This window comes from Phascolarctos cinereus, unplaced genomic scaffold (assembly GCF_003287225.1).
Source record: "Phascolarctos cinereus isolate Bilbo 61053 unplaced genomic scaffold, phaCin_HiC Scaffold_4;HRSCAF=312, whole genome shotgun sequence".
Taxonomy (NCBI): Eukaryota; Metazoa; Chordata; class Mammalia; order Diprotodontia; family Phascolarctidae; genus Phascolarctos; species Phascolarctos cinereus.
The window spans coordinates 572,725,989-572,747,819 of NW_027555847.1; the positions used below are offsets into that span (position 1 = coordinate 572,725,989).

At 38.4% G+C, this 21,831-nt stretch overlaps 1 protein-coding gene across 1 annotated transcript in view; it reads left to right on the top strand.

Moving 5' to 3' along the window:
• Positions 1-21,831, top strand: part of SLC22A23 (solute carrier family 22 member 23) — a 267,653-nt gene that overhangs the window by 34,680 nt on the left and 211,142 nt on the right. Inside the window, 1 exon segment of the mRNA XM_020976653.2 lies at positions 19,978-20,081. Coding sequence (XP_020832312.1) covers positions 19,978-20,081 — 104 coding nt within the window.

Sequence of the window (21,831 nt, forward strand, 5' to 3'; positions counted from 1 at the left end):
ATCCAGTGAGGATGAACCCCTGGAGAATGTTTTATAAGTTGTGTTTTGAAGCATCCTCAAACCACTGTACAGAGTATTCAGAGTGTTCTTCTCGGTGGAGGCTTTAGCCTAGAGTGTTTGGAGAATGGAAGATAATGTCTGTTAGTCAGTAAACATTAAGTATCTACCTTGTGCCAGACACTGTGCTAAGAATTGGGGTACAAAGAATCTAGGTGACATAGTGGATGGAGCACCGGCCCTGGATTCCGGAGGACCTGAGTTCAAATCCAGCCTCAGACACATAACACTTAACTAGCTGTGTGACCCTGGGCAAGTCACTTAACCCCACTGCCTAGCCAAACAACAACAACAAAGTTAAAAGGAGCTCTCAGTCTAATGAGGGAGACAGTATGCAAATGATTCTGTACAAACAAGCTATGTGAAGAATAAATAGGAAATAATCAAGAGAGGGAAGGCACTAGAATTAAGAGGGATTGGGAAAGGCTTCCTGTAGAAGGTGAGATTTTAGGGGGGACTTGAAGGAAGCCAGGAAAACCAGAAGGTGAAAATAAAGTGAGCCAACCATCTCATTAGTACCAAATTCTAATTGCATAAACTAAAAGGATCCAGGTGGCCTTGGGTAGAGGTGGTAGGGGTTGCAGGGGAAAAGAGAGGGGACTAACTGGGGGAAAAAAAACTCTAAGATGCATTACTCTTTTCCCCATTTCTCCCTGCTAAAAATAGAAGTAGTACTTGGTAAGAAATTAAGAATTTCCTCTCTCAGTCCCAGTCTGCTATCTTCCCAATCCTGAGCTTCTAGGTTTTTGTAAGTACAACATGGGGTCCATTTTTCACTTAGCCTTTCTTGATGCGCTGCTTTTTTAGGAAAACCTGAAGTTCATATTTCTAAGGAAGGAAATAAAAGCAAGGTAGTCATTTGATATGTGATTTTTAAAAAGTCAGTTTTGTCTTTGAGAACATGTGTATTAATTAATGGTCAGGTTCAGATTAAAATCACTTAAAATTCTTCAGTGGAATTGGTAGAAATTGTGAGAGATCTTTTAACTTTGATTTAAATAATTAATAATATCACAGATAAGCTTTCTTTTCTCAAGAATATCCTTGTGCATAATTACTTGCTTTTTGTCTAGCACTGTCCCCTAACACCTGTGGTCTTTATTATGGTGAAATACTGGGGAACTCTCTGAGTAAAGAAAATAGCCCTAAGGTGGCCTTTGAAGTTGTAGACTGATACAGTAGCTGGAGATCAGAAATCTGCAGTTTGGGGGATATAGGTTTGATTTTTTTTTTTAGCAAAATAAATAGTAGCAAGTCAAAAGATGTTTTGTTGGAAGAGTCCAAGGAATCTGAACTGGAATCTTTTCTAGATTTAGTTGAGGATGAAAGAGAATTGGAAAAGAAAGAAGCCTATAGTGAAATGAAGCAAGTCCTTCTGCTGCCCCTGTGATGCTTTTATAACACACCTAAGGAAAATTTTTCTAATTCTGTAGACCAAGCTTATGCCTGAAGTACAAAATAGAAACCTGGAATTTAAATAGAAAGACAGCCAATTCTTTCATTTTACAGATGAAAAACTGCAAGGAGATTCAGTTATTTGCTCAGTTAGTGGCTGAGGTGGGGAATAGAATTCAGATGTTTGTATTTTTTCTCTCATGTGACACTTCCTGGAGGGAATATAATTAGTCACTTTTTAGAGATCAAAATAAAAATGATAACTTACTCTTCTGGGTAAGCCAAAACAGAGGATCAACCTTTGCCTTACGGTCAATAGCAAAGTTCTTTGTTTTTAATTTCTAAAATTTTTATATCACTTCCATTTCCAAATGTATTCCTACCCCAGCAAGCCATACCAAATAACAGATTTAAAAGAAACAAAGCAATGCAATCAATCAACACCATAAGCTTTGTCTGAGAGGATCTGCTGTATTCCACACCCATAGTCTACCACCTTGGAAAGGAAGGGAAGGAGGTGAATTTTGTCAACTCTTTCCTCAGCCCAAACTTGGTCATTAAAAATACCCAGTCTTCAGTTTCATTCTTTTAATGTTGTTGTTATTGTTGTTGTTCTTTCAAGGGTGAATTGTACTTTCAACTATGAACCAAAAAGAACCTCAAAGAATCTTGACAGATTATTGGTCTAAATAGTTTCACTTTAGAGAAGGGCTTACTAAAACCTTTTTCTACTTGTGACCCTTTTTCACTTTTCAGAAGCTTCGGTGTTTCATGGCCTGAGGGCATGCTCAGGGCAAAGTGCCCATGCTTTCTGTTCAGATCCAAGGCTGCAGTGAAGTTGCATGATCCATTCTGGGCAAGCCCTGCCAGAAACACCTCATTTTCATTATATGTTTGATTTTGAATTGATTTTTGGTCATTGCACTCACTGCTTTAGAGGAAGCCATGCCCATCTGTAAAATAGACTACATAATTTCTCAGCCACCTTCCAGATTTCACATTCTGTGCATGGACCAGTATGACTCTATGAGCCACTTGTAAATGGGTTTCCTTTCAAAGATATTCATGGAAGATGGATTCATAAGAGAATCTCCAAAGTCTTTGTGAAACTTCAAGCTATTAAAGCTTAAAGTCCAACATTTAACTTTCAAAGGTTTGCCTGTGAGTCCTTCTGGCTTTCTCTTTGTTTCCTTCTCATCTGGGGGTGGACTTTATTACTACATCCCACCCCCATTAGAAAAAAAGAAAAACAAAACTCTTATCACAAATATACATAGTCAAGCAAAACAAATTTACTCGTTGGGCATATCTAAAATATGCCACATACCCCTGCTTTAGTGCATTCCCACTCTGTCAGGAGGTAGATGGCATGGGTCATTATCAATACTCTGGAATTGTGGTTGTCATTACATTGATTAGACTTCTTAAAGTCTTTCAAATTTGTTTTTCCTTTGTATTGTTGTCATATCAAATGTTCTGCTGATTTTGCTCAGTTCATACATGTTTCCCTAGTTTTCTTTGAATTTGTCATTCATCATTTCTTACTATGCAAAAATATTCCATTGCATTCATCAGCCATTCCCCAAAAGATAAGCACCCTTCCAGTTTCTAGCTCTTTGCAGCTACATAAAGAGCTACTTACAAATATTTTTATTCATATGGGCCTTTTCCCTGTTTCTTTGGTCTAGAAGTGGGATTGCTATGTCAAAGGGTATATGCAGTTTAATGAGTTTTTGGGTATATTTCCAAATTGTATTCCAGAATAGTTAGACCATAGCTCTACCAAAGGTATGTTAATGTGCTTGTTTTCCTACAGCCCTTCCAAAATTTGTCATTATGCTTTTTTTTTGTCATTTCTGACAATTTGCTAAGTATGAGGTGGAACCAAAATGTTTTCATTTGCATTTCTCTATTAGTGATTTGTAATTATTTAATGACTTTATATGGCTGTTGGTATCTTGGATTTATTTCTAAACTGCCTGCTTATATATCCTTTGGCTGCTTATCTTTTAGGGCATGGCTCTTGTTACAAATTTGAATTGCTTTCTTATATATATCTTGGGCATGAGACCTTTATCAGAGAAACTTGCTGCTGTTTTTTTTTTCCCAGCTAACTTTTCCTTCTAATTTTTGCTGCTTTGATTTTGTTTAATTTTTTTTTTTTGCAATTCAAATTGTCTGTCTTCTGTAACCTTCTCTTTCTCTTGTTTGGTCATGAGCTTTCTTCCTATATATGGCAAGATCTTGAGGTTCTCCACTGGATATGCTGAAGTTTATTAAGGTCTTTCCAAAAAAATATGGCACCCACAACTGAACACAGTACTCTGGTCATGGCCTCAGTCCATTGGCCTGGATGGACCCACCATGACAATTTATATTCCGAGTTCAAGTGTCTGTATTTTATTGAACATTATATTTTTTTCTGAGTTAAGATCAAACAAAAAAAAATATATCCTCTCAAGTGCATAATGAGATGATCTAATTTAGTATCATCTCTAGGAATGCTGAAAATGTTCAAGAATGTTATTCAAGAATGTGTTTTATACTTCCAAGTGTGGAAGTACCTTATCTCCAAGTTTTGCAGTAATTCTAAGACTTCTTAGTCAACAGGGCACCAAACAGAAATGTTTTTTAAGTTTCTCTGATAAAATTCCATCAGTATAAGAAGTAGCAGTTAAAAAAGAAATAATGCCCAGCCCAATCTATCAAGGACAGATTCAGAGATACCAAGATTTGTTTTTGAATGAGTAACCATGTCTTGGTGAACCGGGTAAAACACACACACAACCCTCCTCATTTTGTTTGCTTATTGACTAAGGTATCTAGCCATCCTAGCTATTTGGGTAACTGGGACTTGAATCAGGCCATAGGTCCTGTTCCCTAGGTTGGTTGCTTCATATGCAAGGTGAATACAAGCTGAGGCTTCCCATCTCCTTCCAATATCCTAGAGAGTTGTTCAGTTTCTCCAGCTGTTTCAGTTTTCTGTGTAAATAACTGGTTTGGCTTCATGCAGGTGACCACAGAGCATGGTGCTATGTAGCCTATAAACCCTGACAGTATTGTCCTAGGCCAGCTGTCTTGTTCAGGTGGCTTGAGCTGTATGTAGGTAATTCCCTGAGTCATCCATTCTTCTGAATGCTTGTTATTAAAATCAGTTTTGCTCCCAGGCCATCTAATGTAAGCATAATGTGTTCCTTATGCATCACTTAACCTCAAATAAACTCAACAATGAGGAATCCAGATGAAGGTATGCAAGTGTTTAAAAGCAGAGAGGATGATTCATAGCCGTGGAGGCAGCAAGCAGCTGGTATCCTTTTATCCTCCAGCAGACCAGAGTTAGGGGGTGTAGACTTCTGGAGCCAAGAATGTGTCAGTTTGAGGCACAGGTGCGATGGGATTATGATATTAATTATTACAATTTTCTTTTTAAGTTTTACCTTTCCTAGGTTAACTTAGTGTGTGCTGTACTTGGCACTGATAGTCAAGCACTGAACACATATTTTGTGCAAGATGCGGCACCTGGTTCTGTGGGAGGTACAAAGATGTATACTGTGAGGTCTCTAAACTCAAGATGCTTACAAACTAGCCACAGAGGAGACAAGACGTAAACACATTAGATTACAAAGCAGCATGGGTGATCTATGATTTATACACCAGCATGGTAACCCAAAAGTCTGTTGTTTTAACACTCCAGAACATTTCCCCGTAGATAGATGCAGTGGAATAAATGGTCATTAGGTTACTACACTAGCACCACAGTAGGCTACTTAATATATATCAGATAGCAGATACATTATATTTTCAGTGGAAAACAATACAGTTGGTTAATGTATAGGCTACTTTAGCTACTGAACTGCATGCTAGAAGCTCTACAAAGGCTAGAGACATAATCTTCAATCCAGTTCAAGTCAACAAGCACCTCACAGAAAATGCATGAAATGTAAAGAACTCACAGGAGCCCATAAACACATAAAAAACCATATGAAGGGACTTAATCATCTTTGCATCTCCCCCATTGCTTGGCATAGTGCTTTTGGCCATATTAGGCATTTAAAAAATGTCTGTACCGTGCCTACCTAACAATAAGAAACCACTTTTGTACAGAAGGGACAAGGGCTCTGTAGCCAGACAAGTACTCAATATACATGAGGAATCAGGTATGGTACAAGTATTTATTTCTGCATCTGAAAAAAATGACAACCATAAAAGACTCCCAGTACACATCGACTTAACAGCTTAAAATGAGGATTGAGCAACTTATAAAGATGGTTCCAATCTGTTAGGAGGCTGACACCTAAAACCTCCCCAAGACAGAAAGGAATATGAAGAACTGCTGATTAGGCATTGTCTCTGTCTTCTGGCAGGCCATGGCAGTGGTTATCTTCTTTGATGAGGAACGTGTCCTTCAGTCAGCTTCACCCAAGGGATCTAGGACTTCTGGACTTCTCAGGTGCATAAGGGTGCCTTCAAGTGTAGATACCTCAAGCTTGATGCTGCTTAGTCACTTACGTGAGAAAGTAAACGCAAAGAAGAAAAGGGAACCAGGGGCTAAGGAGCAAGCTTCCTGGCTCTCGAGATACTGGGGCGAGCTGACTTCTTTGAAAGTCTCAGAATTTACTAGATTCCATCTGTAGGGGTAAAGGAAGAGAAAGCCAGCAAGAAACTATCTCTTCTGTTAAGAAGTGCAGCACCTTACCCGCCTTGGCCCTTTTACAGAGAAGGAGGAGGGCCCGAGTGGTACTCAGGGTTTTCTTCATAATAATACCAAAGCAAAGAAGTTCTTTCACCAGTGGGTTACCACCTGACTGGAAACAGTCAGGAAATTCATCACCCACAAAAAGTTTAAACACTGAATTATCATGTCCTCAGAGCTCCCAGAAATTCCTAGGCAAGCCCGAAGGCTCAGACTTCTTTGGATAACCCCTTTAGGCCAATTCAGTCTCCACTAGTCATGGTTATTGAATGATTGGGAATTAGATCTCTAGTACACTCAGTCTTTTTTTTTAAATTTTATTAATTTATTTTGATTTATCAACAATCACTTCCATATGCTTTTGAGTTGAAAGTTTTTCTCCCCCTTCCTCCCCCCCACTCTCCCCAAGACGGTGCACAATCTGATATAGGCTTTACATTTACACTCCTGTTAAACGTATTTTCACATTAGTGAAGTTGTAAGTAAAAATTAAAACCAATAGGAGGAACCATCAGAAAGATGAAACAAAACTCAACAGAAGGTAAAAATAAGTGATAGTGATTCGACTTCCATAGTTCTTTCTTTGGATATGGACAGCATTTTCCATCCCGAGGCCTCTGGAGATGTCTTAGATCCTTGTAATGCTGAGAAGGGTTCAGTTTAACAATATTAGTCATCACATAACATGGCTGTTATTGTGTACAAAGTCCTCTTGGTTCTGCTCACTTCACTCAGCATCAGACCATATAAGTCTTTCCAGGTTTTTCTGAAGTCAGCCTGTTCATCATTTCTTATAGCACAATAGTATTCCATTACATTCATATACCACAACTTGCTCAGCCATTCCCCAATGGATGGGCATCCTCTCAATTTCCAATTCTTTGTCACCACAAAAAGAGCTGCTATGAATATTTTTGTGCATGTGGGTCCTTTTCCCATTTGTTTGATCTCTTTGGGATATAGCCCTAGAAGTGCTATTGCTGGATCAAAGGGTATGCACATTTTTGTAGCCCTTTGGGCATAGTTCCAAATTGTTCTCCAAAATGGTTGGATCATTTCACAACTCCACCAACAATGTATTATACACTCAGTCTTAATTATTGGAACTGATTCACACTAAATTATTAATGACTGATAGCCATTGAATCTTAGGTTTGATGAGAGGAGGTAGGAGAAAGCATTGGTCACTTGCAAAGGAAGGTGAGGAGGAGTGGTGGGATAGAAACTATATCTGTGATTACTTTGATATAAGGAACTCCTGGGTGAGAAAACATTCTCTACCAATGAAGGTTGGCACATTCTCCAACAATCACAGTCTTAGAGAATTGACCAGAATACTGAGGTTAAGTGATTTGGCCAGGTTCATACAGCCAGTATAGGTCAATGGCAGGACTTGATGAATCCTGATCTTCCTGGCTTCAAGGCCTATCTCTCTTTCTTCAATTCTATGCTGCCTCTCCTTAAGTAAATAAGTTTCCCTGGTATTCCACTATACCTCTTCAAATAAAACAGAATCTTTGCTTTCATGACCTTGCGACTTATGCCATCTTTTTCAAATTTCCATGTTCCACCGCTTTCATTTTGGTGGGCTAGAATTATGAAGTACAACAGAAATAGGTCAGGTGGAGGAAACTAGGCTTTTCAGAGCTGGACTGACCAAAATTAGGGTCAAATTTAATTTCCAGACCAGGTCACAGGGCAATTTAAGAGTAAAGAGGTATGACTGGAGCCATACTCTGAAGCAGGGAGGCCAATTAGGAAGCTATTACTATACTCACAGCATTGCTCCATAGACTGTCCCTTCTCTGTTCCATTCTCCATACTGCCACCAAAATAATCTGCCTAAAGCATGTCTTCCTGTGTCACTTCCCTACTCAGAACTTTTCAATGGTTCCCTTTGTTTTTAGGATAAAACAGTGTAACATTTAAGGCCCTCCACAGTCTGGATTCAGCCAGCCTTTCTTATTAGAAAGTCCAAGGGAGAGCTGTCAAGAATCCCAAGCTACACATTTTAAAGAAGGGAGGAGGAGGAAGAAAGGGACAGAAAAAGAAAGGAGAGAGGGAGAGGGAAGGAGAGAGAGAGAGAGAGAGAGAGAGAGAGAGAGAGAGAGAGAGAGAGAGAGAGAGAGAGAGAGAGAGAGAGAGAGAGGAGAGAAAGCGAAAGGGAGGGAGGAAAAGATAGTGGAGAGAGAGAGAGACAGAGACTTTTTTTTCCTGACTTTTAAAGTACACAGAATGGGCAGCTTTTTCTGCTCAACCATCTGTGACACAGCTCCCAGTGACAGGAACCATGAGGACCACCACAAGCAAGGGGCCACAACTGGGGTCTAACTCTATGCTCCCTGGAATAGCACCTCCCTTGCCCTCAGTCCCAAAGCACAAAACCAACAAGGGATTCTTTGTTATCCCAAAGCACAAGTCAGTCAATGATGAGCTAGAGCACATCTAGACCACTAGAAGAGGTCCAGAAACAGTCCTACCCACATATATACAGCATGGGATATTCGACCCTGCCTTTGAGCTCTAGGGCAACTGATTGAGGTGGTCTCCTGATTACCTCTATGAGTCACTACAGTAAGACACAAGAATGAGACTTTAATTGTCCTATTATTATGCTTCTGCCACCTTAATACATCTCCTTTCCTACATTCCTTTTTGTTTAAAGATTTACCGGCTGCCTAATAACCTGGTGGGCCATGATACATTCTAAGGCAGAGGTGTCAAACCTGCTGCCCACCAGCATCAGATTAAAATGTAATTAGGAAATGTTGAAAAAATAAATAAAAATACAACAAATACAACAGAGACAATGTTAATTTGTGGTTTTCTAGGTCAGTATACAGCCCATCAGGATCCCCTTTCTCTTTGATTTTGACACCACTGTTCTAGGGTAATAACTCCAGGGAATTAAAAGGAATATGCAGACATTTGGGAACCTTTGTGGATTTTTCTTTGCCAACAGAAATCAATAATTTCATTCCCTCAAGGTTCATTTTTGGATGGCCTACATCAAGGGTCAGCAACTTTTCTGAAGCTGAAGCAGTTACCCCTTTTTTTTAATGATAACAGCTTATGTTTACGTAGCATTTCACAATTTTAAAGCACTTCCTTTAGAACAATCTTGTGAGATAAGTAGTGCAAGCATAATTATTCCAATTTTTAGTTGAAGAGATATTGTAGTTCCTCCTTTGTTCTCAAAGAGGACCAATGACATCAGTAGGATGATGTCTTGACTTGCCAGTGAATTGGGCATAAGTGAGGCAGAGCTGTGCAAAGTCATCAGCTGTACTCTCTCATCCTCCAGTGGCAAGACATAGGTCAAAACAGCTAGTGATGACCCCTGATGCAGTGGGAGACTACGGCCTTTTCAAGCTGAGGTCTTTCCAGGTCTCAGTTTGTCTGAGGCAATGCCCATTCAGTAATTAAAGGCTAGGTTAGAATTGAGGCAAAAGATGGCCTAGTTTTTGCCTACACAAAAGAGTCAGTCTGGGAAGAGAAGACCCTCAGAGTTTCTGGCTAGAACACAAACAGTTGCTACTTACATTCACCCTGAGCCATCAAAACCCAAACAGTGAGCAAGTGAGGCTTGGGCTGGGACCTATTATTGGCTAATCAGTGAAAGCCAGAGTTATTTGGATTTAAGGGCATAGTCTAGTGGCCCCATTTGAATCACAGTGGACTTTTTCAAACAACAAAAAAGTCAAGAATATCCAGGGAACTAATCAAAAAAAAAGTAAAGGAAGGAGATTTAGCCATACCAGATCTTAAACTATATTTAATTATCAAAGCTATCTGGTACTGGCTAAGAAATACAAAACTAGATCAATGGAACAGAGTAGACATACAATTTACAGCAGCAAATAAATATAATAACTTTGTATTTGACAAAAGTCAAATAAAGACTTAGGATTTGGGGATAAGAATTCATTATTTGGTAAAAAATGTTGGAAAGGGGACATTAGGAAACATCCTCCTCACAAAAGCCTGAAGTTTAGGAAACAAATGAGAGGAACTAGGTTTGATTTAAAGGAGGCAAATCATGGCTCTCACTTAGACCTTGAAGGATGAAACTCAGTGCTGAAATACATGTATGGATTTTCCTATCACAGTCAAGAAGAAACAATATAAATAAAAGGGGGTGGGCAGGAGCATCATGGTTAGCACTGTACATAAAAGAAAATGTATTCATATGAGGAAATCCAGAAACAAATACAGCAGAGTGGAGGTAGGGAAGAAATATGGTAGTAAGGATTTAGGCAAAGGTCAAGGGAGTGAGAAACACACGTCATTACTGTAGGAGTATACTTCAAATCACCTCGACAGAAAGAAGAAAAAGAAGTTGGCCTTGGAAAACATGCTCACAAGCCTGTCACAGAAACATTGTATAGAAGTGATGAGCATATTCAATTACCCAGATTATAGCTTTCTCTCTTTCAAAGGCTGATCAGCTAATAATTTCTTATGTTTATAATGATTTCCTCCAGAAAAAAAGTAAGGAATCAAGAAGGAGAAATTTTATTCTTGATTTGATTCTGCCTGACATGGAGGAAATAGTTGCTGTGGGTAGGTACAGTCTAACAAGCACCTTTGATTTTGGGGGAAATAGATTTCAAAGGGATCAGAGGAAGGACAGGGGGGGTCCCATGGATAGGATTTGATAAGGAAAGGCAGCACAGAAGCAATGGAAAATGTTCAAGAAAATTTTGAAGAAATAAGGGGATTTTTATGAGAAGGAAAAATGGGATTTTTCTGAATAGAACATGTATACACAAGGAAACAATCCAACCAGGTCAAATTTCCTAATACACACACATATGCATATAGATGTATGTATACATATACACATTATACATACATATACATATATATGTATACATATACATATATATGTATACATATACATACATACATGACTGATACAGGGCAAATTGAGAGAGGAAGGGTATAAGCCTGGCATGGCTTAATCCCTTAAAGATAGTGTCAAAATATGCTAAAGTTGAAAATGAACAGAGGCTTGTGAGGGTAGCTAAGGAAAATAGGGGGGCTGAGGGAAGCCAAGGGGAAAAGGAAGATCAAAGAAAGGATAGGACCTTCTGCTGTGGTAGATAAGATAACATTAACTAATGGAGAGAAGGCAGAGCTATTCATTTTTTCTTTTCTTTTAGTTTTCTTTGACAAGAAAGGCAGACTTTTATACTAGAAATGATGAAACAAAAATTATTTAAGGGTCAAGAGATTTTAAGAGAATACTCATAGATGTGCTTAATGAATTTAAGTCACCTGGCTGGAGTGAACTATATTCTCAAGTAAGAATTGGGACATGTGATTGCTGAGCTGCTATCAGAAATCTGTAAAAGATCAGGGAAAATGGAGGTCCAACAAGGCTGGAGAAGGGCAAATGTCCTGATTTTTAAGAGAGAAAAGATAGCAGTCTAGAAACTATAAGGTCAGTGACTTTGACTTTGATTCTTGGGAAAATTCTAAAATAAGACTATTAAAGAAAAAGCTGATGAACAGTTAGAAAAGAAAGCAAAATTGCAAAGAGCTAATAGGAGAACTTCAACAGGTCATGTCAGACTAACCTAACTTACTTTTTGGATGAAATTACTAAACTTTTAAGTGAAAGCAAACTAAAATTAATATTTACCTGTACCTGTAGTTTTGAAAAGGTTTATATAAAACATTTCATACTATTCTTATATAGGTGGAAAGGTGCAGACTATACTATAGCATAAATGAATGGATTCAGAACTGGTTGAATGACCTGACTCAAAAAGTAATTGTTAATGACTAGTGTAGTTAATGTTAGTGTAGTAGGTCTTCAGTAGACTACCCCAAGTGTGGGAAAAAATATATCCATAGGTTATTTACAGTCAGTGAGAGATTTAATTAGCCATAGCACAAGGGCATTTGACAAAAATAAGCACAGAGAACCCTTTGAATTGATTCAGCTGAATAAAGTTCCCATCAAGATCCTCTATTTAGGTAAACATCTGAGAGCCCATCCAATTCCTCTGTACTCAAGCAGTGAGGAAGTATCATCGACAATCTGAACCATTGGTCCTCTGAGTTAACCAAGACTTGAGAAATAAATCAATACTTTAAAAAAAGTATTTTATTTTTAATTTATGGAATAAAACAAGCATTTCCATAATATAGCATGATTTAAAAAATGATTGCACATGAAACTGCAAATCTGTTATGTACAACTTGTTATTCCTTGTAAATATCACACTTCCTTTCTTTGGGAATGGGAGGAGGAAAGTCCCTAGGATGCTTGTGTTTAGTAATACAGGGTGTCCAAAAGGTTTCAGTGCATTGTTAAGCTAAGAAAGCTTAAAATTTCACTGAGATTTTTGAGATAACATCTATATCTTACAAAATAATGAGAAAGTTGTTATTGTTAATTTAAATATCAAATTTGTTTGGCATGTATGTTGCCTTAAAATTCAAAAAAGAAATAATCTCATGTCTTAACTCATATCAATGATGGATTAATAAAATGGTGTTTTAAAAATATAAATCCTCTTAGAAGATCAAATGTAGTATGAATTAGTTTAATCAAATAAATCTGATTATTCTATTAGACTGTAAGTTCCTTAAGGGAATACTCAGGAGGCTCCTTGAGACCATCCCCTCCCCTGTATTTTTCTAAACTTTGTTGTATGTCCAGTGGGTCTCCAAACATGGTCCTCTGAGTAAAGTAGCTGATTAATATATTTTTATTATATTTGTATAGTTAGGTGGGTGTAGGAATTTTAATTTGGGGAGAAGAAAGTTGTCAGGAAAGAAAGAAGATAAGTTGTTTTGGGATATGGAGTATTTGGGAAGAGATAGGCCCAACTACTCTTTTGTCTCACAAGGATGCAGCATAAGATCTCTAAGGTGGGGGAGGAGGAACAGGTGGGGGGGAACAGGTGGACAGAAAGGGAAGACAGGGGTCTCAGCAAAGTACCACTTGGCTTGTATGAATCTTTGCTTTGCTTGGTGAACTGGTAGCCAAAACTACCACTTTGTATCACTAAAAAACTCTCCCTCTTCATTGCCTTGACACCAGATTCAAGCAGGGGAGCTGGAGAAGGGACTATTTGAATGCAAAATGAAATAGAATACTGAACAAAATAACTTTAATTGTTATGAGTACTAGAAGGGTTGGTCTATTTTCTAGTCTGGATTTTTTTTTGAAAATTCTGTTTCTTGAAGAATAGTTAAATTCTCCTAATCAAATACTCTCTTCAGGCAACTCTAAGAATATAATTTATGAAAATGGGGCCAATCTGCCTTGATAAGGGAAATTCTTCATCTGGAGCTTCCTACAGGGATGAAATCACAGATGGAGTTTTTCAAAATAAATAGTGTACTTCAGAAGTTTTAGTCCAAAGATTAAGTTGGTACGGTACCGTTTTTCAGTTTCTCAAAATATAGGGGCCTCAAAGATTTTGATCCCTCTTGTGCCAGTATTCTCATCATCTACTGAATTTAAAGAAAAGATGCAATCTTCTGAAAGTTTGGTTACAACCCCGCTTACCTTGTATGACACCATTCTCCAGATATTAGGGACAGCTGATTGATGAACGAATGATAAAGCATTTATTATGTACTTACTAGGGGACACCCCTTACCCTCAAGGAGTTTAGATTCTTATGGGAGAAGACAATATCTAGAGAAGAAATAAAAGGGGAGCCAAGGTTTTGAATGTCCAGGCTATGACTTGGAGACTGGTTCTGAGCTCCATAAGGTCAAAGCTTGCCAGCTGGAGCCCAGGGAGGTTTGAAGGGCAGAGTCTAAAGTACTAGTATGGGAGGACGGGATGAGAAAGATGGCTGGAGTGTCATTTGGGATATGTCCTGAAGTTTTCTTTTGGATAAACTCTATGCATTTCATTTTTTAGAAGAGGAAAATATTTGGAATTCAATTTTTTAAAAAAATGTGTTTAGGTACCTGCTATGTGTAAGACACTTGGAATACATAAATTAAAAACAACACAATATCTGCCCTCTATGAGTTTGCAATCTACTACAGGGGTCAATGGTATGTACATGAATAAGTAGGATACAGAACATAGAGTATTATAGAATAAATCTACAAAATGCTGTGGGGAAAACTGAGGAGGGGAAACGAAGGTGGAGGAGGAGAGGAGGATCAGGGAAGACTTCCTAAAAGAGGTCATCTCAAAGTAGGGTTTGTAAATTCACACATAAAAGTTTTAAACTGTCTACATGGGAAAGTCCCAATGTATAGCGTAACTAATCAATAAATAAACATTCCAGTTGTAAGGGGAAAATGGCTGTTACTTAACCGGCACGATGATACCTCTGCTAGGTCAGATGGCAAGAGAGCCTCTTTAAAGTAATTAAATACTCTTGCCAGATAGACAGCACTGGGGCTATGGCTAAAGCCAAGCTAGAAAAACATTGTAAAGATAAATTCCCCTTTTAACTTAATTCTGCACTGCAGGGGAGTGAGGAAGAACTGACTGCATGGGACACAAAGCAATTATTCCATATCCCCAAGTGTGGATGGAGCCTCTTGATTTTTCCTGAAAACAATGAGACAGCTCAGAAATAGTATGGGTGTGTCATTTCCCCAGAGTTGAAGGTGTGTAAACAAGTCACAGAAGGATCTGACTGCAAAAATCTTAGGATTCTTTGATGTTGTGCTCAGGCGCCGTAACAACTCCCTGCCTCTCTCATCTCAGGCTTATGTGCTGGCAACCATGCTTTAGAGTTAATTTCTTGATGCCTTGACTACCTGTTTACTGAAGATCATACTAAGGATCAGACCAGCTTTTGGTTCCAACTAGTTTTTGTAGGACCATAGAATTTAGATCAAGAGGAGACCAGAACTCATTTTTTGTGTGGGTACCTGTTTGGCAGTCTAGTGAAGACTGTAGATCCCTTCTCAGAATGATGTTTTAAAATACATAAAACTTCAAAAAATGTGTAAAATAAAATGTATAGGATTACAAAAGAAACTAATAATGTGGAAATAATTATCAATTTTTTTAAATTTCAAGGCTACCAGATTAATAATTTTTGAATTATTAATTAATTGCATTATTTATTAATAAATTTATTATTAATAGCTTATTAGAGTGCAGAATCATAGATTTGCAGGTGAAAGAAACCTTGGAGTCATTATCTTTACCCCTAAACCTCCCTCACTACCTTCCCTATTACTATAAAGGGCACCACCATCCTCCCAGTGCCTCAGGCTCACAACCTAGAAGTCATCTTGGATCCCTCGCTATCTCTCATCCCACCACATCCAAGCTGTTGCTAAGGATTGTTGATTTCACCTTTCTAACATCTCTGTAATAAATGCCCTGCTCTCCTCTGACACTATCATCCCTCCAGTGCAGGCCCTCATCACCTCATGCATGGATTGTTGCCATAACCTGCTGGTGGGGCTGCCTGCCTCAAGTCTCTCCCCACTTCAATCTGCCTCCATTCAGCCACTAAAGTAAATTTCCTAAGACACAAGTCTGATCATGTCACTTCCCTACTCAGTAAACCCCAGTGATCTCCTATTGACTCTGGGATCAAATACTAAATACTCTGGCAATCAAAGCCCTTCATAACCTAGCCTACTGCTACCTTTCCAATCATCTTACATCTCTCTCCCTGCCATGTACTTTTTTAATCCAGTGACACTGACCTGCTGGCTGTTTCACAAACAAAACATCCTGTCTCTCTGCTCTGGGCATTTTCTTTGGCTTTCTCCCATACCTGGAATGCTCTCCCTCCTCCACTCAACTACTGACCTCCCTGGTTTCCTTGAAGTCCCAACAGGAGACTTCCCCAACAGAGGACTCCTCTCACATTCCAGTGCCTTCCTTCAGTTAATTATTTCCTATTTATCCCATATATAGCTTGCTTTGTAAATATTTGATTGCATCTCTTCCCCCATCAGATTGTAAGTTCCTTAAAGGTAGAAATTGTCTTTTGCCTCTTTTTATATCTGGGCTCTTAGCATAATGCCTGGCATAAAGTAGATGCTTGATAAATGTTGATTCATATCTAGTCCAAACTCTTCTGACAAACTTAGTAAGTAGCAGAGCTTTTAGCCCATGTCCTCTAACTTAGAATCCAGTCCTCTTTCTACTACTTTCAGGAAGCTAGGTAGCACAGTGGATAGACCACCAAGTCTGGAGTCAGGAAGACCCACTTAGTTCAAATCTGACCTTAGACACTAGCTGTGTGACTGCAGGTAAGTCACTTAACCCTGTTTGCCTCAGTTTCCTCATCCATGAAATGAACTAGAGAAAGAAATGGCAAACTACTCCAGTATCTTAAAAAAAAAATAAAACAAAACCCATATGGGGTCAGGAAGAGCTGGGCATGACTGAACTAAAATCACGTCGTAGATCATATGATTTAGAGTTGGAAGAAACCTTTAAGATCTAGTCCAACCCACTCATTGAGATCCAGAAAGTTAAGATGCCAAAGTGAGCCACCCATAGACGGGGCTAAGATTTGAAACAAGGTCATATGTAGCTAAGTTCTTAACTGAAAATAGGGGAGGAGGATTGAAGGGAGAGAGAGGGGAGAGGAAAGATAGATAATGAAATGGTTTGGGACTGCATTTTAAAATAGTCTGTCTAGGTTCTTTTCTTTAAATGATTGATTCTTGGCTCTCATTTTCAAAGGTGTATATATGCAAAAATATCAGTAATTTGAAACCAACTAATTTTAGAATTTGTAGTTATTAGAACAAGGGCTTAGGCTTCATCTTATCTAGACACTATTTTAAAGGAGTTTTCTAAGCAGTAAATAGTAAAAACAAGATTTTAAGAGGGAATTTTTAACTCACTTGTTCTTTGTCAGTCATTTTCAGTCATGCCTGACTCTTCATGACCTCATTTGAGGTTTTCTTGGCAGATACTAGAGTGGTTCACCATTTCCTTCTCCAGCTCATTTTACAGATGGAGAAACCAAGGCAAGCAGGGTTAAATGACTTGCCCAGGGTTACACAGCAAGTAAGTGTCTGAGACAGTATTTGAACTTAGGAGGATGTGTCTTCCTGACTCTAGGCCAAGTACTCTATCCAGGTGGTATCCACTGTAAGGCAAACAGGGTTAAATGACTTGCCCAGGGTTACACGGCAAGTAAGTATCTCAGACAGTATTTGAACTTAGGAGGATGCGTCTTCCTGACTCTAGGCCAAGTACTCTATCCAAGTGGTATCCACTGTACCACCTAGCTGCCCTTAACATACTTAAAGTGGCCAACTATCTTCACGCTGACAATTGATAAGCTAATTACAAATCATTCTTATCACTAAAACAAATCCCAAAGGACCTCTAGGACAATAGAGTGTTTGCCTAGATCCTCCAGTTGTGTATACTTGAAAGAAACAGACTCCCCTTCCCATTACCTACACATTATCACTGTGAATCTAAATTTTCCTCCAGGTTTTACTTTTATCACTGGAGTTCTATCTTGGTTTTGTTTGGTGTAGGATATAGAAGACACCTAGTAATGGTCACCTGATAAATAAAGAAATGCAATGTTGTTTTTAAGAATGGAAGGTTGTAAGCAGGGTTTATGGTTTTAGAAATATGTGTGTAAGCATACCTGCCAGTACCTTCCTCCCCTCCTCCTTTCTTCTCTTCCCCCACCTGCCTCCCCAGCTTTTCATCTATCTTTTATGTGTCCTTTTCCCTGGAATGTAAGCTTCTTGAAAGTAAAGACTATATTTTTGCTTGAATTTGTATTCCCAACATATAGTCCAATAGCACATAATAAGTGCTTAATTAATGTTCTTTCTACCTATTTAGTTAGCTGACTAGCCGATTTCTAAGATTTAAAGAAAATTTACAAGACAAAGAGTTACTCCCTACTACATAGTCAAAAAATTTGAACAAATAATTCTCAAAAAGATCACAAACTATTAACAGGACTATAAAAAATTATTCCAGGTAACTAATGAGAATGGCAAGTCAAAATAACAGAAGTTTCACCTCACATCAGTAAATTGTCAGAGGACAAAATATGGCAATAATCGATGTTGGAGGGACTGCAAATAGGCAAACTAATACATTATTGATGGAGCTGTAAAGTGGTCTATCCACTTTGCAAAGTAACTTTTGATTATCGGTCAATAAGTTATTATTGAGCATTAACTATGCACTGATAATACAAAAGTTTAAAAAGAAATTGAAACAATTCTTGCTCTCTAGGAGTTATATTCTAAGATAAGAATATGATTAAAATGTCCATACTCTTAAACCCAGAGATCCTCCTGCTAGGCTCATGTGCCAAGGAGGTCAGAGACAGAAAGAAAGGTCTCCAGAATATTCATGGCCAAACTTTATGGTAGCAAAAAACTGGAAACAGATGTCCATGAATTAGGGAATGGTTAAACAAATGAGTAAGGATGAATAGTCAAGATTCAGGGAAGCATGGGAAGACTTATATGAACTGACGGAGAATGACATACCCAGAACCAGGAAAAACAATATGCACAATGCCTATTATAATATAAATGGAAAGATTAAAAGCTAAGATAGACATTCTGTAATTATAATGACTAAGTCATCCTTGAATAAGAAATGAGATATATACCTCCCTCCTTTACAGAGGTGAAGAACTATTGGTTCTGCAAAATTCTGGAAAGCAATTTGTAATTGTCAATCATTGAACAAACATTTAATAAGTACCTACTATGATCTAGCCACTGAGAATACAATTACCCCTTTCACATCTCAGCTTTCCCCTTTGTTGTTTAATATATTGCAAGTTGGCATAAGAAATTAAATGAGAATTTGGGGGGAGTTTTGCAGAAGCCACAGATGTTACACAGAAGAGCAGCAGACAACACAGAAAAAGTTTAGAAACTCAGAAGTGCATAAAACATATGTATAGTATTGTGTAATAGTAACATTTTATCTTTTAATATCACAATGATTCAGACTTCTTCTGTGGTATGAAGAGAGGACCAAAAAATTTTACATGGATTTTCTACATCATGGGGATGCCATCCCCCTAACCCCCACAATGTAGAAGGGAGAACTCTACAAAGGAAAAAAAAGGGAAGTGATCTCAGGTCTCAAGAAGCTTTTATATTCTGTGCTAAGAATGCAATTAAAATGTTAGAGATTTTATTCTTGGCTTATGGCCTGGTTAATTCGCTGAATTGCTTTTTTCCCCATTTTGGGTGCAAGGATGGTTCACTGGATAGGGATAAAGGAAGGAGTAATACATTTGGAAATTAAGATGATTATAATTACAAACTGTCAATAAAAAATTTTAAATAGACATACCAATTTTATTAGCTTATAGTCCTTTTATTCATAAGACAAATTGCAAAGTTTGGACTTCTTTTGAGGATAGAAAAAGCATATGATGGTGATTAATGTATTATTTTCTCATAGCTGCCTTTCCCTGATAGGTTATTACAACATATGTGTGTTTAGGTAAGATTTAGCAAAACTTGCCTCACATGTGGATACACAGAGCTTTTCCCCAACTTATTAAGTGACATTGGTTTAAAATATTTTAATCTAAGTCGGCGTGAATATTTCACTTTCCCTTGGTTTATGTCTTCATAGCACTTGTAACACAGGGGACACAAATCAAGTGCTAACTTCATTTAAATGTTTTAATAATCTATCCCTACATTATGGCTAAAAGGTTGTTTTCCTTTTGTGTATATGTTAGCCTTTATATCTAGCTTGCTTCCATCATCTAAGAGGATCCTAAAAGGATTAGTCAGAAAAGGCTGAAACTGAGTGATGGTAAAGCCTGGCCGTTGTCATGCTCTTTTGATTAAATACAAATACTATTCCTGGGTATTCATTTCACATTGCTATTTTTTTTCCTCTTTTCTAGTGGGATCTTGTGTGTGACTCTGCCTGGAAGGTCCATATTGCTAAGTTTTCCTTACTGGTTGGTCTAATCTTTGGCTATCTAATAACCGGATGTATTGCTGACTTGTAAGTATCAAGCCTATCTGGAGAAAACTTGTCAATGCTCTTTCATTGTTGTTAAATCTTTTCTGTACAGTGTTTTAACTCTCAAAGCAAAATGATTGGATCAGTTATCTGGGTGATTCAGAACAAAAAGTATTGACTAAAGCAGTAGTTCTCAAACTTTTTGGTCTCAGGGCCCATTTGTACTCTTAAAAATTATTGAGGACCCTTCCTCCAAAGAATTTTAGTTAGTGTAGGCCACTAGTGAAGGCCACATGTGGCCTTCTAGGTCCTTGGGTGTGGCCTTTTGACTGAGTCCAAGTGTTATAGAACAAATCCTTTTATTAAGGGGATTTGTTCTGTGAAGTTTGGATTCAAAGGACCACACTTGAGGATCTAGAGGGCCACGTGTGGCCTCGAAGCTGCGGGTTCCCCACCTGGTATAGGCTAACTCTATTGCTATTTAGAATTCAATATCAATTAGTAGAAATAAAAGCATCCTAGTATTTTTAAGAAAATAATTTTGACCTAATGGATGCCCAGGTCTATAGGTCTGGTGGACCCCTAGGAGTCTCCAAACCATACTTTGAGAACTATCAAACTAAAGTTTGTAAAGTATGTAATGCAAACCATGTTGAAGTGAAACTTGAAGTACGTGGATTTTCATTTTCTTAAGCACAGCTTCAGTGTAACTCCTTCCTGCCCTATACCTCTGCACACCCTAGTTTCCATCATCAGTATATTGATAACAATATTCAGTACACCTTTGTTTTTTGAGTGCCTTGACTCTGCCTGCCGCTATGCTAAGAAGGATGCAAATGAAGCCTGAAAAATGTTTTCTGCCATCCATCTCCTGCCTAGGTGGATGAGACAAAACTGCTCACTACACACCACTGCCCGAGGTTGCACAACTAGCTAGGTACAATGAGAGATAGCAGATTGATAAATGCCCAAAGGAATCGTACGCACAGTATTGTTATAAAGCTTAACGGTATCTGTCATTGTGGGGTTGAGAAATTCAGGAGGTCAGTGTCGGACTTGGGTTCTCCTTAGAAAGATGGATGACATTTGTATAGGAAGAGGGGAAGGATAATAAGGGACATGGATATAGCCAAACAAAGGTTTGGGTGTGGGGAATGAGAACAACTTAATGCTGATAGATTTGCAAAATGATTTGATCTTCACAATAATTTTATCCTCATTTTACAAATGAGTGAAATGGAGTGCACTGGGACTCAAGGAGATTAAGTGACTTACCCATGGTCACATAGCTTAGCAAGTATTAAATCTGCCTGACTCTAAGACTAGCCACCTTACCCACTAGAATACCAAGCTATGCTAGGATTAGTGAAGAGAACAGCCTGGCTAGAATAGAGGCTTCCTGTAGAGTAGTAGGGGCTGTTGGGTGGCGCCGTACTGCACAGAGCTCAGAGTCTGGAGTCTCATATTCCTGAGTTCAAATGTGACCTCGGACACTTAACTAGCTGTGTGACCCTGGGCGAGTCACTTAACCCTGTTTACCTCCATGTCCTCATCTGTAAAATGAGTTGGAAAAGGAAATGGCAAACCGCTTCAGTGTTTTTGCCAAGAAAGCACCAAGCAAGGTTACAAAGGGTTGGACATGACTGAACCACAAGTAGGAGATCAAGTTTGTTGGTTTGGTGAGGTGGAGGATAGATCCATTACAGCTTAGACAAGTCTTGATTACTGAGGCTGACAAATTTAGAGTTTATCCTGTAGGCACTGGAGAGCTATTCAAGTTTTCTGAGGCAGG